This window comes from Petaurus breviceps, unplaced genomic scaffold (genome assembly GCF_028583685.1).
Source record: "Petaurus breviceps papuanus isolate PSGF00001 unplaced genomic scaffold, PetGlider_PUasm1.0 189, whole genome shotgun sequence".
NCBI classification, from domain to species: Eukaryota; Metazoa; Chordata; class Mammalia; order Diprotodontia; family Petauridae; genus Petaurus; species Petaurus breviceps.
The window spans coordinates 31,621,069-31,639,389 of NW_027185809.1; the positions used below are offsets into that span (position 1 = coordinate 31,621,069).

Below are 18,321 nucleotides of genomic sequence, written 5' to 3' on the forward strand. Positions count from 1 at the left end.
CATTCACAAAAATAACTCAGGAACCCCAAGAAACATTCACGATTTCCTAGCCCGCCTTACAAAGGCTATCATTAGAGCAGTTGGAGAAAGACTTGGAGCTGACATTCTGATAAAACAATTAGCACAAGAAAACTGCGACCAAGACTGTAAGAGAGCTCTTGCAAGTTGCAAAAAGGATGTCACTGTGGAAGAGATGATTCAAAAGTGTGCCACAGTGGGCACTCAGACTCTCTATGTGAACCTGCTTGAAAAAAAAATTGGGGGCAGTGAGCCTTAGCAAAGGACATGAGAGAGCTTGGAGGAAGGAAGATTGAAAATGTTTTAATTGTGGAAAACCAGGTCATTTGCAAGCCCAGTACAGGCAAAAAGGGAAAGATAAGAAGGAGCCCATTAGAACTAGGCCCTCCAGGCCTAATACCCTATGCCCAAAGTGTGGAAAAGGTTTTCATTAGTCATCAGAATGTAGGTGGGAAACGGCAGCCCTTTTTCCTGGCCATCACCAACAATGGGGAATGGACACACCCTTGAGCAGCTCCCCAAGTTTACAGCAGCAGTACATGCAACAGCAAATTCAACAGGGCAAAACCACTGGGGATCTCCAACCTCCTTTCATGTGGTAACTGTTCCTATTTTTGCTGATCAGGAAAACATAGTGCCTCAATTTAGTCACATCATTGTCCCAGTGCAGAGCACACCACCCTTGTAGCTAGGTACTGGGTGCCCTCATAGTACCCCCTGAGGCTGCATATCAAGGTTTTACAATATACCCTCAAGTTTGGCAAACAGGAGAAACCCTCCTTAAAGTGGCCATTATCAACCCCACAGAGAGGGAGTTAAACATTTCCCTAGACTACCTGTGACCCTAGGCCTTCTTTTACACAACCAGTGTGGGTCACTGGAATGTACTAGGTTATAAAGAGAATTTGAAAAGCAAGAGCAACTCTCAGAAGGTAGATAGAGGGCTGGTATCTATTGGAATCAAGTAATGAGAAACTCTCACCCACTAGTAAGGATAACGTTGCAGGGATATCCCTTCACAGGCCTGATTGACACTGGGGCAGACAAAACAATTATTTCCAAGGATCTGTGGCCTATAGATTGGCCCCTGCAGGGCACAGACATTGATATAGTGGGAGTAGAGACAGGTTCCAATCCTGAAGTAAGTGTGAACAGATTGAGATGGGAATGTGAGGGGAAGGTAGGGACCATACAACCTTATGTGCTCCTCCTTTTGCCTATTAATTTGTGGAGACATGACCTCCATGGACAAATGGGAGTTACCATATCTACTCAGGATTTTTAATGGGGGTTCAACGGCCTCAAAAGACCTCAGCTATACCCATTAATTGGAAAAATGACACACCTATATGGGTAAAGCAGTGGCCCCTATCTCAAGAAAAAATTGTGGCCTTAGAAGAAATAGTACAGGAGCAGCTTAAGCTTAACCACATCGAAGAGTCAGTCAATGGAATTCCCATTTTCATAATCAGAAAAAGGAAGCCAGGCACATGGAAAATGCTCATTGATTTAAGACAAGTTAATGATCAAATGGAACCGATGGAAATGCTTCAACCTGGGCTACCGTCTCCCAATATGATCCCACAAGACTGGAAAATGTGGGTTATTGATATAAAGGATTGCTTCTATTCTGTCCCTTTTACTTCCCAAGATGCATGTCACTTTGCATTTTCTATACCCTCAGTGAATTTACAAAGACCATATCACTGTTATCAATGGAAAGTTTTGCCTCAAGGCATGAAGAATGCCTACAATTTGCCAGTTGTTTATAGATAAAGCCTTGCAACCTGTCCAGCAAAAATTTCTGCAGGTATATATTATCCATTATAGGGATGATATTTTAGGAGCTGCCTCTTTAGCCCCTGAGTTAGAGGTGTCTTTGACATATGTTATCGAATGCCTTGCCACCACCGGTCTTGAAATTGCAGAGGATAAGCTTCAGAGGACCAAGCCATATTGCTATTTGAGCTACACATTACAAAAACTGCAGATTAGGAGAGATCAGTTGAAGACCTTAAATGACTTTCAAAGGCTGCTAGGGGACATTCAGTGACTTAGGACTCATGTAGGAATTCCCCACGTCAGATGTCACTGAACTTTATAGTATTCTTAGAGGACAGTCAGACTTCACCTCCCCACGGGAACTCACTCCTAAAGCAGCCAAACAGCTTATCAAGGTCAAGAAAGCAATTGCACAGTCCACCACTGGGAGATAGGACCTGCAACAACCATTACACCTGTTTATCCTTCTACCCTACTATGGCAACAGCTTAGCGTCCTTGAATGGTGCTTCCCTCCTGCATAGCCCAAACAGTCTTTACTTCCTTCTCCCTTGGCTGCCACAATTTTATTGCAAAAAGCTATTGTAACATGTTTATTCCTTTCTCGTGCATACTCCAAGGTTATTCATGCGTTGTAAACTCAGGTTCAGATAGATCACCTCCTCGCCCAGGAGGTCAATTGGCAAATACTCCTCATTTATCCCTGTTCCTTTTCTCATGGACTCCCCCATCCTTCTGTCTTGATTCTTTTCCAAATGGCAGTGGATCTATCAATCTATCATCTGCAAGGACCCAATACAAGACACAGTTATTGTATATACAGACGCCACAAAAAAACAGAAGTCATCGGTTGTTTGTCCCATGAGGAAACAGTTGTATATATTAGATACCCCTTTTACCTCCACTCAGAAAAATGAGGTATATGCCATATCTCTTGCAACACAAAAGTTCCAGGAACCACTAAACATAGTTACTGATAGCCAATATGCAACAGGAGTTATAGAAAAAATTGAAACTGCCATCATTAGGAATCAGGCCAATGAGATTGCTCAGTTACTTTATTTTACTCAGGTTATTATTAGGGAAAGAACACAACCTTTATATATTCTTCATATTAATTCACATACTAATTTACCACCACGTCCCATAATTGAAGGCGATAATAGGCTTACTGATGAAATTCTTACTTTTTCTGTCTATATGAAGCTCAACAATCTCATTCCAAGTTCCATCAATCAGCAAGGTTTTTAAAGAGGCAGTTTTAAATATCCAGAAGACAGGCACGGAACATTGTTAGGGCTAGAGCATGTCCTCAATGCGTTCCTTTCATTCCACCCCCTCATGGACCATTCTTTAATCCCTGAGGCCTCTACTCTGATAATATTTGGCAGATGGAGATTACTCACATTTCATCTTTTGGTCGGCTTCAATATGTCCATGTTACAGTAGGTACCTTTTCATCATTTACCTTGGCCATGGCTCTTTCTGGAGAGTCCACCTCAGACATTGTCACACATTTATTATATTGCTTTATCACCCTTGGGGTACCTTGTCAAATAATGGCCCAGCATATACCTCTAAGGCATTTTTTACATTTTGCAAAGACTATGCCATAATTCATAATACAAGTATTTCTTAACAATCCAACTGGCCGAGCAATCGTGGAGAGAAAGCACAGAGACATCAAAACTCTTCTTCAAAAACGAAAGGGGGAGACAGGGGCGGAAAACCCTGTAATAGATTAAATCTAGTTGTGTACACCTTAAACTTCCTGACATTCAGTGAGGATGGGCTTACTCTGCCAAATGCCAGTTTGGCACAAATCCCATGAAGTGTCAGGAAGGGAAAGGGGTAAGTTAGGTAGAAGGAACTCAGGAACAAAAGAACCACACAAGTAATGTGGAAAGACCTGGCCACAAACACCTGAAGGGGGCCTGGGACAGTGATTACTTGGGGGAAAGGTTATGTTTGTATTTCCCCAGGTGATGGAGCCGCTTCAATCTGGATCACACAACAGCTCGAGTATTCACAGAACCTCAAAAGTATGCACCTGACAGAGCGGAAACACCGTCGACACCCCTCCAGAAGGAGAAGACGCCCCAAAAGGATGACCAGCTTGAGCGCAGAGCTGCCTGATCCTGCAGACACCGCTCACTCTGAATAAATCAACTCCAGGAACTGCAGCAGAGGGTGATCAAGAACAACGAGGAACTCAATGGGACTTGTGAAAAGCTTTTGCAGCTATTGACTATTATACATAATTATCAGGGACATACGCATAGGAACAATACTGTTTCGCCAGTTTGGCTGCTTGCCTTTCCTGTCAGTTTGCTTCTCTCATAAGATACATCACCATAGAAGACAGACATTAAGGGACTTTATGGAATATTACTTGCGTTCAGTGTCAGCTTGCAAAGTGTAAAACCACACTGTTGTGGGAATAAGCAAGTCATGGTTGTAACTCAGGCCCTTTTGCCCTTTAAATAGTATTGGATGGTGCAATTGATGAAAAGGAGACAGCAGAAGAAGTGTATTTCGTGTATTGTGCTTATAATGCTTGCATCTGTTGTGTCTTCTGCAGTTCTTGCAGTATCTGTCACCTCTCTGCAGAGACAAAGACCACTGAATTTGTACATGGTTATATGGTACTTTCACCCCTTCTTCCCCTGATTGCATTGTGTCTCCTTGCAGTTTACATTGTTCCCTCATGTTGCTTGTGTTGGACTTGAGCTCTGAGTGAAGTCACCACTGACCTGCATTGCCTACGCTTGCAGCAAAAAAAAAAAGGGGGGGATATGCAGAGGATCACAGGCCAGTGGAACTCTGACCCTGATGGCTGAATAAGCCCTGTCAGCTGAAGAGCCTCCTACTGGGCCTGGATTGGTTCCCCACCCCCTGGGAAGGAGTTCAAACACACAGGTGTGAGGATTATGTCCTCAGGATAAGCATGGCTTACACCCCTGGCCTGGGAACAAAGAAGTACGCAATGTCCTCAGGGGAAAACAACTAGGAAGCATCCTATAAAGGCTTGTACCCCGGGGCAATAAAGTTGGGGCTCTATTTCCCACCACTCCCAGGGTTCTGCCTCTTTTATGCACCCTCTCACAGCCTCTGGGTAGGCAACCCTTTCTCAGCCCTGCTGTTCTATACAGCAGGGCTCCCCACAAATAACATGGGAGAGAGGAGTGTAACAGCTATTCCCGTGTTCTAAGGGATGATCTGTAGCTGAGCTTCCTGACTTAGTTGACCTCCAGGCCATTCACATACTCTTCCTTTACATTTGTGGGATTCTTAAAGGGGAAGGGAGTAGGACTGGTAGCTATGTCTACCCTCCTCCGGCACAGTGAGTACTGTAGTACTATGTATATAGTGCTGTAGAATTCTTAGCAAATCAAAAGTAGTTCCTTAGGAAAAGGTCATTCACTGGGAAGACCCCTTTAGCGATGCTGCTTTGCAAATCTGGTGATAATGAATATTTTCTCCAGCACATTTTGTTTTCCATAATGAAAGTATTTGATTGGATGCTCTTCTGTTGTCTGGGCATAACTATAACTTCTATATCCATATATGTCATTACACAGTTGTATTACAGGGAACAAAGGCATCTGCGAGCAAAAAGAAGTGTTCATTTTGGCTCCTCATCATTCTTTTCTTGCTACTAAATAGAAGTTACCTTTTAACTCTCCTTCCTTGCTTCTCCCTGCAGCCTTAAGCATGCCAACTACTTAATGTCTAAACCACTTATCAGTAGGAACAAAGGCATGGAGGATCCACATATGTGCACCCATGTATACATATAAACACACATGCATGTACTTATATACACAGGCAGATGTGTGTGTGTGTGTGTGTGTGTGTGTGTGTGTGTGTGTGTAAAAACACATTTCTCTTTTTCCTACTAGAGTCCAACCCTATATAGAAGGTGTGCTTCAGCTGCCTTTCAACACTAGGTCTTACATCCTGGGAATATGATGTCTGGCATTTTCAATATCTTTTTCAGTATAATGAAATTATGCCACAAAATAATTAGGTAGTCATGTGGTGTTTATCATTGTTATATTTTACCGAAATGCGTACTTAAACTGGAGTTTGTTTTATATTTCAGCAAAATTACTTCTAAGTGACACAGATATTCATTTAGTCAAAGGACATTTCTTATAATAGTTATTTTTTATTTTTTTTCTATGTGTTTATTTTTTATTCTATGTATTCCTTTGTAAAGAAACTAAATTTTTTAGTTCAAACTTAAATGAGCAACTGTTTTAAATTATACTTCTAAATAAGAATGGTATATATAATTTTCTACTCTTTACCCCTTTTTTGTATTTGTTTTTTTAATTTTTCTTTTTGCTTTTTGGAGGGCAGTTGGGGTTATTGACTTGCCCAAGGTCATGGCTAGTTTTTGTATTAAGTGTCTGAGGCCGCATTTGAACTCAGGTCCAACTGACTCCAGGGCCGGTGTTCTATTCACTGCACCACCTAGCTGGCCTGCTCTACCCCTTTTTTGACTTGCAGGTTTTGCTCTGTTTGAATTCTAAGATTAAAAAAAAAGTCCAAGGAAGCAGCACATTGTAATGGAAAGGGCCCTGGATATGGAATTGGAGGCTTAGGTTTGAAATCCCCTAATGTGCCTTTTTTTTTTTTTTTGAGGCAAACAGAGGTTAAGGGACTTGCCCAGGGTTGCAGAGCTAGTATGTGTCTGAGGCCTTATTTGAACTCAGGTTTTCCTGACTTCAGGGCCAATACTCTATCCACTGTGACACCTAGTCTCACTCTTCTCCCCACCTAACCCCCTGCTCTTGGCCATGTGACTTTTTAGCTCTATTTATATCTATTAACCCCAGTCAGTTGACTCACAGGATGTATGTCCCTGATCATAAGAGAGACTGGGCAAAAAAGACTGTGGGTGGCTCAAAAGAAATCCAACATCTCTCATGGAATAAATTTAAATTATATGTAGGTTGCTAGCATCACATACAGAGAAGAGCTTTATTCACTATACTTTTCAATAAAACCATGGAAGAGATTGAACAAAATGTTCCACATTTTGAAAATTCTTTTTTCTCCTACTTAATAGTATTTTGGGTTTTTCCAATTACATGTAAAGATAGTTTTTAATGTTCTCTTATTAAGATTTTGAGTTCTAAATTTTTTCTCCAACCCCTCCACAAGATGGCAGTCTGATAGACTATACATGTACAGTCATATTTAACATATTTCCACATTAGTCTTATTGGGAAAGAAGAATCAACAAAAGGGAAAAACCATGAGAGAGAGAAATATTGAGAGAAAATAGTATGTTTTGATCCTGTGCAGATTTTTGTTCCTTTTGTGGCATTTTTCTTTGCTATTCAGAATGTTCCTGGGCTGCTTGCCTTTGTCTGCATGAAGCATTGCTCATGGAGAGCAAATTAGTTTCAGTATCATCTTTTCAGATGAGAATTAGGATGGTAGCTGTTCTTCAGGAAGCAGCTGTTTGCCCCCACTGAAAATGTCAAAAATTCCCAAGTCAGAATAGAAATAACTTTTGTTATTTTGTGATATTTTATTTATCTTATATTTTATAACAAAATATATTTTGTTATATATTTTTGTGAAACTTCTGTTTCACAACCCTGTGCTGATTGTTTTACCAAGCATAAGTATTGTAGAAATTGATGTGTAGCAGAAGCTATATCTCATTCATTTTCATTTTAAGAGTTCTGTCAGTGTTTACACACCGTATGATTATACCTACATGTTTTTGAAACACTGGAGCAGTAATTTCAATAAACACAAGTGCCTCCTGTGTCTGATGTAGCATGCTGGGCACTGAAGATACAGAGACAAAAAGATGATTCCTGTTCCCAAGGAGTTTCTGTTCTGCTGGAGAAGCTTTGTTAATGTTCTTTGTGATCCCTAAATGAGATAAATTTTTTCCTAGGGAGATTACTGATATAGGAGAGGAAGCAGGATTCCTGTCTCCAAGACCAAACCTTGCCACTAATTAACATCATATTCGTTATCATTTAATTTTTGTCTTGTTCTGTTACAATATCCTCCTCTCTTCCTCAAGTATCTTCCTTTTTTATTCCATCTCTACTCAGCTGCAAAAATGATGCTCCTAAAACCTTAGTCTAACTGAATTATTCCCCTGCTCAAAAACTTGTGACAGATCCTTTTTGCCTTTGGAATAAAATACACACTCTTTTTTTCTTGACACTTAAAGCCCTCATGAACTGGCTGCAGCTTCACTATTCAGGTTTTATTCCACAGAACTAATGTTTATGTAGCCTACATTCTCACCAAACCATCCTGCTTGTTGTTCCTCACACAACATTTTGTACTTTTGCACAATTGGTTCCCATGCCTGAACTGCATGCACTCCTTTCTCAATTCTGCCCTTTAGAATCCTGAGTTTCCTTCAGAGCTTAGCTCAGGGGCCACCTCTCACATGAGGTTTGCCTGATCGTCACTCCTTGCTATCACCTCTAACCCCAGCCACACACCTCCCCCAAATGACCTTGTATTTGCTTTACATATATTTTCATTTTTAATTATGTATGTACATTATTTGCTTTACATATATTTTCATTTTTAATTATATATGTACTTATTGTTTTCCTGATAGTATTTAAGCTTCTGTAGGAACTATTTCTTTTTTGTCTTTGTGTCTTCAATGTCTGGCACAGTGCCTGGCATATAGTAAGCACTTAATAAATGCTTGTTGTTGATTGATCTTTCCTTCTCTTCAAATAGATGTGGTAGTGGCTATACTGTGTTTTTGGCTCTGTGATGTTAAGATAAGTGAGATGTGAACATATCAGAAGTATAGTAATTTTACTAAGCATTGCGTCTTATTTATGTGGCAGTAACTATGTCAAGGTCTATTCAGGCTACCTTTTCTTTCAGATGTGCTTATTCTTTAATCATGGAGTTAGAATAGAAAGTACTTTAATCTGTGTTTCTCTACTGTATTCAAAATGAAAGTTATTGTCTTAAGAAATGTTTCAAGAATTTTCTCTCCTATGACTCAAGGAGAAGAGCTTCTACCATTTTGCCTTGGATTATTTGTTTTACTTTTAAATAGGCTTCATTGTTTAAATCACTGAGTTTAAGTTCATTTCTCCATACCATGGGCTACGCAGAGAAGGGAGGAAACTCATTATGTTCTTGCAGATTTCTTCTCCAAAGACCCAGCCTAATGCTTTGTTCTTTGTAGGTAAGATGGGCAGACTTGGAAGAAAAGAAAGATGCAGATAGGAAAAGGGCCATAGGTTTTGTGGTTGGACAGACTGACTGGGAGAAGATCACAGATGAAAGTGGTCATCTTGCTGAAAGAGCCCTCAATCGCACCAAATATATTTGAGACTTAGTTATTGAATGGAGTCCTTGTTGTCCTATAAGGTAAGAGTGTAACATTTTCTAAACAGTCTGTAAAGTAGTTGTTTCTCCCTGAAAAAAAATGACTGCATCCTTTCCTAAGAGGACTTATCTCCCTTGCATACTTTTCCAGTTCTTTAAGTTATGCGTGCTAACAAATCACATACCTTTGTGAGTAATGACCTATAAATGGGTTTAAAAAGGTTAGCAAGTTTGTGTAACTACTCCCCTCCCCCTACAAAGACTTGATCGTCAAGATAACTTAGACCTGCTGTAGACTTTTGAAGAGGACGTAGTGATGTAATTCCATTGTTTTGTAAGATTGTACTTTTTCTTCTGTTAAGTTATGCTATATGACACCCCTTTCTTTTCTTTACAGGATGATCGCTTTTAGGCACCCTGAAGTCAAGGACTCATGGAGATCCTTTGGGGGTCACATCGCTTCCAAGTTCAGTTTTGTGTTTTATTTCTGCTGCTTTAGTTTTTACAAGTTTCTCTAAATATTGGCAGATGATCTCCAGTGTCCCCCAAAAGGTATTAGAGTCTTGCTGTACCTGAGCAAGATGTGAGTTTTCTTTTTAACTGTTTTGGGAAGGGAGGGATTGATAGCTTAGTTTCTAAAGTCAGGGTGGGATCATGGGAGAGATCTAACAAAAGATTTCCTCCATTGTACAAAGTCACAGACTGTATCATCATTGCTTTGTGGCCGTCTCCTTTTTATACTGTATGTAATTGGTAGCTGATTGTACTAGGATTAAGAACAATAAACTTTCACTATAAAGCCAATGAGGTTCATGGGCTATACAGCATGGGCCCCTTTCTCTTGTTCTTGTTTTTTTTTTGTTTTTCATTTTATTTTTTGTATTTAATGTTGTGTGTCCTTAATGTGTGCTAGCTTTACATACCAAACCTGTTTCCCTTGACATTGCAGAACTCAGTGATTCTGTAGGACCTACATGTTGTAAACACAAAGCTCAATGTTTGATCACACATTCTTGTCTTTGTAGCTGACTTCTTTATCTTTGCCTCTTGATGGCTGGTAGTGGTTAATTTCAATTTACTCATTAGCTCCCTGGAGAATATCTGTTCTATAAAATAGGATAATGTTTTTCTTTTTTATCTTCCTCTGTTCCAGTGTGTCCTTTAAAATCTTAGTGGCCAGGACTGATATGCTCCATGGAGCTCGGTAGGATGTTGCCTTAGTGCTGAGCTTGAAATACTGATTTTTTTCAAACAAAATGATAGAAAATGGTGTGAAGTGATGAGGAGTCCTCTGGAATACAACCCTGAAATGTTTGGGTTTCTTGTCCTTTACTAGATGACTCCTCTTCAATGAACTCTGCCTCCAACACAAAACTTAATCTTATTATATAGGTATGCCAGGCTATAACCTGGAAATTTCCCAAGCTAGAACCCAAATACCCCTCCTGTCTACAGAGAGAAGAGGACCTCTTTTTACCTTTTTTTTTTTTTAAAAACAAAGGGAAAAGTCATTTTTCAGCCTGGGAGTTGGAGAGGAGCTTTCTTCCCAAACAGAATTTCCATTTCACAACCCAACACAGCAAGTCGTAAGTTTGTTTCTAAAAAGCTTGAAAATTTAGACTTATTTTCCTTTACATTTACAGTTAAGAAATTGTTTTGTTTGCTTGTTTACATTCATTGTGGTGTAAAAAGAACTAATATTTGATGGGCAATCGGATAGTTCCTTTTTTTGAAACTTTTTTGAAGATATTAATAATATACTTGAGATTATAGCCCTGAAACACTAATTTAAGGTGAAGTCCTTTTCTGTACTCCTCTCTATCCTGCGATGCTAAATGTTTAAACTTCAGATGCTTCTAAGTTCTTTAACCAGTCAGTACCGAATGTATTGTTTGCTACATTAAAAAGGAACCACTGTTTGTAGTATTTAATCATCCTTTCTCTGTTTGCTTATTGATCTAATACGTTCCTGTTAACATGCTCCTTCAGCCTTTTTCATTATGTTTCAATGAAAAACTTTTCACAGGGTGAATAATAGAAAATATCTCAATGTTTGTGCAAGGACTTGATGTTTATTTTACAGTTTACCATTTCTGCTCAGTGTCTGTTTTCATATGAAAAATAAAGCATCCAGAATGGGTACTGTAAGTCAGAAGAAGATATAGTCTTACTTTATTCCCACTAAGCTCATCTTACTGCAGTGGTTTTTATTTTTGTGTTGTGATCCACTCTTTTTTCTGTGTACAGAGTAAAAAGTGGCCATTGCCAGTATCTCAGACTGGGCCCTGTTTTGTCCTTGGAAGCATGTTTCTCTTTCTGTGCTCATGTCTTTTTATGCAAATGAAAAACAACAACACTCCTGCTTCAAAATACTTGCAGGATCAGAAAAAGGCAGCTCTCTGGAGATATGTTAAAACGTCCTTGGGAAATGAACCAAAATTATTAATAGTTAATGGCAAAACCTTTCCTAATTCACATGAGGTTAGTGCAAAGGTTTATTTGGGGTAGCTGCACCTAAAAAAAAGTAAAATTGACTTGGCAAAAAAAGGTGAACTGATTTTGTGGTTTTGCTATTCAGATTTCAGAGTGGTTACCAAATTGCCACGAGAAATTCATATAGCATTTGCCTTAAAAATGTGTTATGGATTGTGAAGATCGTAATAGAAGAAATTGAAAGAATTTTAACGAATGCATTATAAATGGGAGCAGAATGAATCAGAAACAGCCATAGATGTATTGAAAAATACATTAAATATAATGTGAAATTGGTGTGTGTGTCAGTTTGTTGCTACCTCAGATCTATTAATGTGTGTATTCTCTTTGGGAATACCAAGGACTGAGCTAAGACCTAAATTTTTCTCTATTCATTTCAATCACACAAGAAGCCTGTGTGCCAAGGTCCTGTGCTGTAGGGATGCAAAGCAAAAATTAAAGTCCTGCCCTTAAAGAGATTAAATCTCTAGCATTGACTGGACGAAGTGGGATGGAGGGACGGCGTGTGTATATAAAGGAGGAAAGGACCATGGGGTCCAGATCTCTGTTTCATTTCTCTAGCAAAGAAATTCTACTGAGGAAACTCCTTTTACCTATGAAGATAGGCAAGTGGTATCATACTTAGAGTCTTAAGGATTTATTTGGGTGCACTTAGAGTTTCTAAGTGATACGCTTTTAATCACACAGCCAGTACAGAAAAGGCTGAAATCCAGGTCTTCATGACTTGGATGATGGCTTTCTATATTACCTCTCATAGAGTTCTCTATACTTTCTATGGTCCTAAGAATCTGGGAGGGGTGTGTATCTGTGTAGATATAGATATATACATACATATGTGCATATATACATATACACATTATTCCAGTATTCTCCATGTCACTGCAAAATAAGTTGAATAATGATGGGGGAAATCCTAACATCTTTAAATTGCAAAGTGAATGAAGTAATCCATGACTTCAGCTATGCATAATGTGATTTCACGTATGATAAATCGTCTCTGAACAAACTTTGTTGGAACAGGGATCTTATCTTTTTCCCTTTTGGGGGATCACTGAGATTGAGGTTAGTATTGCCCTTATCTTTTAATGACTGATAGCATAAGTCATTTATCCACACTATACCATTTGATGTTGACATTCATTTTACTCAAAATTTACTAGGAATTTATTTCCTCTTTATGAGTTTGAACCTAATAGATGACATATTTTGTTCAAATGTGGGTTAGAAATGGAGATGTTTTAATGTCTGAAGTAAAAAATATCCCCTATCTTATGGTTACAACTCCTTTTTTTAGGAATGCAATAATTAGCTACAACGTTTGAACAAATAACAAAAACCACATGCTAACTCTGGGGACAAATGCTGTAGAAATGCCACAAAAGGATTAGCCAAGGTACAGTTGAGTTTTTCCCTTTGGATTATAACCCTCCCACTTGGATGCTCCGTAAGTGTCTGCATTGATGTTTTCTTCTGCAGTTTCATACCCTGTAGTAGAATTGACGACCCTCTAACACTGACCTTGAGATCTAATCCCTAGAAGGGCCTATAGGTTTGAACATGAGGGAACAACAAGGGAAAGACTGATAAGTTTGCAACTTAAGGTAGTCATTCCTGTTTGTAAGAAGCTTGAAATCTTTCTCAAATATGCACATTTGGTGTTCGTTAGCATTTGGCAATGTTACCTAGAAGAAGAACCCTCCACTATATTTGAGTGATCAAAGTCATCTGTATTTTTAGCTTAATTAGTATTCTTTTCTTGAGAGAGATTTTTACTCTGTGTTTTTGACAGAATGTGTTCCTGTCCCCTTAAGATGTAACTAGAATTTATTTTTGTACATGTTTTTTCTTTTTTTCCCATGCACAGGATAAAGGACACTTAAGACTTTACTATCTTTGATTCAGGGTTCTTCCGTAGTTGGCATGTACACTTTCTCTTTAGAATGTTGAAACTGGAAGGCATCTTTGAAACCTTTTAGCTCTACTCCATGTTATAATGGGGCATTCAGTCCAGAGAGATGGAAGAACTTAATTACCTGATGTCACATAACTGGGTAGTGGTAAAATTAAGAAAAGGATTCAGATCTAGTGTTCTTAACATTAGTCCAGACTGATGACTTCCTTAGGAAGGACATTAATCTTGAATCTAGATTCCCTTTTGTACATTAACCAAAAGACTGGACTTTAAAGTATTCAAAATATTGATTGGGATATGGCAAATCTGTAATACCAATAATTACTGTCTTTAATGCTCTCTCAAAACACTTAACATGTTTGGCCCTATTACTTAATGCCTCACTTAAATGCTTATTTAAGAAATTCTCTGATCTTTGTTCCCAGGTAGTTACACCCAATAATAAACCTTATGGGAATGTTTACTGTATTACTGCTTGAAAACAGTACAATTTCTTATAGAAAAATGATATGGAAAAACAGGCATATAACAGCATGTCAGGTAGTTAAGTTCTGTAAAGCAAATACCCAACTTCTTAGGCAATGTAATAACTTTGCCATGGCTTATGTGCTTTTCTCCCACTTTGTTCATTGGCATATAATATATTTTGATTGCAAAATTAACACAGTTTAGTTTACAAATATTTCAAAAATTCTCCATGTTTTATCTTTCCCCCTTTTCCAGTATAGCAGTAACTTCAGTGGTAGATGTCTACAAATGCATAAATCAGGGAGGTATAACAAGTTTAAATGCTTTAAAAATCTGTGTGTGTGTATGTGTGTGTGTGTGTGTGTGTGTGTGTGTGTGTGTGTGTGTAGGGGGTGTAAACATTGGTGAGGGATTAGAGAGAATTAAATATTACCATTCTAGTTATTTTAGGCAATGTGCAAGTTTTTTAAAAGCAATGTTTCCTTCATATCATGGGGGTATGGTTAAGTTTTGTTCCCTTTAAGGACCAGAAAACAATAAACAGTTATTTTAACCTCAAATTTGCAATAGAACACTTTTGTTCATTGCTTCCTTTAGTGTGAAAATACTGATAAGGGCCTTATTAGGTCTTGTTTTCCACTGTCCCCATTTCTACACACACTTTTGGTTATAGCATTTTCTGCATCTAAAAGGGGAACTTATCAGTACTATCTAGTAAATAGTCAAGTTCCTACTCTAAAGGAAGAAAATTGTTTCCTTTGGTTAAAATAGCACCATGGCCTATACCTGGATATGAATTTTACCTCAATATTTTGCTATCAAATCACCATTCTTTTGTATTGTTTCTGCCTTGGAAAAATGGAAGCACTTGCAGCCCCTCTCTGGCAACTAGCAGTTTGAAGGTTGGTATACTTTTGCCATGTATTGATTTCTTGAAGTTTGTGATTTATTACACTCCCTTTTCTGTTGTTTTTTTAAGCCCCCTGGTATTAGCATGGGTAAGACCCTAACTTTAAATTCTTTCCAGCTTTTTTATAAAGTTTTGTCAACCTCCTTTTGGAGCCCTTGATAGTAACTGATAAAAAGCTAATAAATTTGAAAATATTTTAGACTGGAAAAAAGTAACAGCTGTAAATCAGAAAAATATAGTTGGGGGTAGATGTGTGTTGTGTTTTGATGGACTGGAAAAAAATAGACATTTCAGTTAATATGTATTTCTTTTTTTCATCAAATTCTTTCCTTTTGTGACCACTTCCTCTGGACTAATATTGTTCATTTGTTCTGTGCCCCTGGACTTGGATTTCTAATAAGTGGGGCAATTTCTTACACAGAATATTTGCAAAGGAATAATGAAATACTTTCTTGAGCCATCTGTGTTCATTACTTTTACCTTGATCTGCCAAGACAAAACACTCTAGTGAGCTTTCTTCTTTTCAGAGCAAACTACTTTCATTAGATATGAATTTTATTATTTTAAAAGTATTTAAGTTTGTAAGATCAGAAATACATTCTTTCATAATTTGAATAAACGGAAGCTGTCTTGACCCTAGTTCTCTCCCCTGAATTGGTAAGTTGTGAGTGTAAAAATTTGCTGAGATTTAGTAAATGTTCAATATGTAATCTCTAGTTATGTGCGTAAGTTCACTGGTTGTTGGACAAAGATTGTATGGTAAGAAATAAACAGTTAAACTAATGTTTGCATTTGATCTAAGAACTGTGTAATTCTTAGCAGCCTCTCCCACTTTTCCTGTTACTTTGTTACCAATACTGAAGAAGGAAGGGAATGCACAGGAATGAGGATCATAATGTACTTTAGTCTATATCATCAACATGAAGTGGCCAAAAAATATCATGTTATCTGGTTGCTAATTACTTGGTGAACTTTTTCGTACTTAGACTCGTCCTCAGACTACAAGACACAGTCGTTTTCAGGGCCTGTACTCAAAGCCTTTCTGCTTGCTAAGATCGGCTGTAGCTTGGGATCCTCCAAAAGAGCCATTGGGAGCCTTGGACACCTTTATAACATGATGAAACATCAGAATTGAAACTTATTAAAGAGACAGACTACTATAGGAAGTGAGCCACCTCTGTATTGACATTCTTACTAAAAACTAAAAGGATTAAAGAAGTTTTAACTAAATGAAAAAATGACATTCTCATTTTCAGATCTCTTTAATAGAGTAAATAATAGAACTGATAGAATTGGTTTCATTATGTGCCAAAGACGAGAAGAAAATAATAGTGGCACTTGGCCATATAACCTTGTAGTGCTCATGGGTGAATATGAGCAAGTACATCTCCAAGGAGATAATTGCAACTCTTATGACAATATCTCTTACAGAGGATAGAGAAAATCTATGAAGAAAGTGACAAGATTTTTCTAAATGAGTGAACATGTTTAGTTATTTCATTGCAAACTCTTGACAACAGGGAAGACAACAAAAAACAATGGTGGGAAATGTGACTCAGGACTAATAAGAAGAAAAGATAACTTTTTAGAATCAATCTCATGCTTGTACACCATGAATTCATGCCTTTATCTTACTCTTTCAAAGAAAGATTTTGAAAAAACTGGAGGGGACAAGCATTAACAGCATCATGAAAGTGAAGTTGACTATCAACATATAGAAAACAGCTGGTTAGAGATGGAGACATTTTTTCAAAAACAGCTATCTGTGTATTCATCGAATTAGAAGAAGGGCTAAAGATAAGACAACATAAATGATCATAGCAGCTCAAACTTGACTAGATAAGATATCAACTCCAAAAATGTGAAATGAACAAAACTAAAGACATTGTTTCTGACTTCCGTTGTTTTTTAGAGAAACTTAAGTGATGGATACCCTGAGATATAATAACTTTAAGTTGAGAGACATGGCAGATGGACAGCACAGATTTGAAATTAGTAAAAGTTTTATTGCAATACAAGTAAGATGAAAGATGGACAGCATAGCCTTAAGAGATAATTGAAAGGAGAGTCTACAGAAAGCTTCACCTGAGATTTGGCTTACATCCAAAGATCATTTGAAGATGAAACCAGGAGGAAGTTAATAAACAACTGCACAGTTTAACAGACCTGCCTTAGTTTTCAGTGATCTGTTTCCAGCGACAACAGTAGTAACTACATATTTTTGCTGTACTACCTCTGTATCCAGTGTACTGTGAGATAATAGCAATAGAACTTCAAAAAATGAAGTAGGGAAGAATGGTTAGAACTAATTTGACCAAAAAGATCCAGAAGAAATCCGTGGTTGGAGGCAACACAATTAGAAGACATTCAAAAATCTGTTTTTAAGATATCTTGAGGGTTTTTTTTTTTTAATGGAAAAGATCCCAGATAGTACTTCTCACCCTGAAAAAAACAAGAGCTTTTCCCAAAATTCTTCTTTGTCATGATTGGGGGCAAGGAGAGAGTGGTGGTGTGGAGAGGTGAAGAATCTTGTATCCTTTTTTTTTTTTCCATTTCTCTCATCTCCAGCCAAAGTGTGACTTATTCCTATAGTGGTGTGTTCTGTGACTGCAATCATTGTATTCCATTATATTGAAAGAGTTAAAAATTCAGAAAGTTATTGATCAAAGAAGTGCATAGTGATCCTAGACAGATTGTTGTGATGACCAACTCTGTCCTGCACATGAGAAATTACTTAATAAATTATAGAAAATAACAAAATTTGAATGATGCAGCTAAAGCAGGTATGGAAAGAAGAATATCTCTGAAAATTAAATAGGATTATTGAACTAAACTAGAAAATCTAAAATGAGCTCAAAGGAAAAGACATTGGGAAATTAGAGAAATAGGTAAAATTGTAAACAACAAAAAACATTTAAAAGTAAGAAGTGGCCTTTATTAAAAAGACTAAAACAAAAATCAATAAGCCAGCTAACTGTTTCTGTAGTGAAGAGCACTAGACTTGGTCCCTAGGCTAAATAAAGCAGAAAAAGAAACCCCTACGGCAAAATATTATAATTATTGATGCAGAATTTATAAGTGAAATTTTAGTTGATGGGTTTTTGTAACAGAAATGTTTAACTTTCAAAGTTATTCATTATGACCAAGTGTAATATATTCAATGGATACAAGGATCAAAGGTTTTACTTAAAGCCAAGGACAACAGAGAAATACTGGAAGCTTTCCCAGTAAGTACAGCAGTAAATCAAGAATGTCTTTTATCTCCAATATAGTTTGACATAGTAGTAGAAATGCTGTCTGGCAATAAAACAAAAGAGAGAGCATCAACATTGACCAAAAATGAGGAAACATCCATTCGTAGATGGCATGATGGTTTGCTCAGAAAATCCCAGAAA

General features: G+C 37.7%; 1 protein-coding gene across 3 annotated transcripts in view; it reads left to right on the top strand.

Moving 5' to 3' along the window:
* The window catches only part of YLPM1 (YLP motif containing 1), an 87,219-nt gene that overhangs the window by 56,945 nt on the left and 11,953 nt on the right, over positions 1 to 18,321 (top strand). Inside the window, exons 20-21 of one of the 3 annotated variants that reach the window (XM_069092228.1) lie at positions 9,001 to 9,185; positions 9,541 to 11,333. The exons of 1 other annotated variant lie outside the window; for it this stretch is intronic. In XM_069092228.1, the coding sequence (XP_068948329.1) occupies positions 9,001 to 9,147 (147 nt within the window). In that variant the 3' untranslated portion in view covers positions 9,148 to 9,185; positions 9,541 to 11,333. Of the gene's footprint in view, positions 1 to 3,781; positions 8,598 to 9,000; positions 9,186 to 9,540; positions 11,334 to 18,321 lie in introns of those variants that run through there. One more of the 3 variants, XM_069092229.1, reaches the window with a different exon arrangement.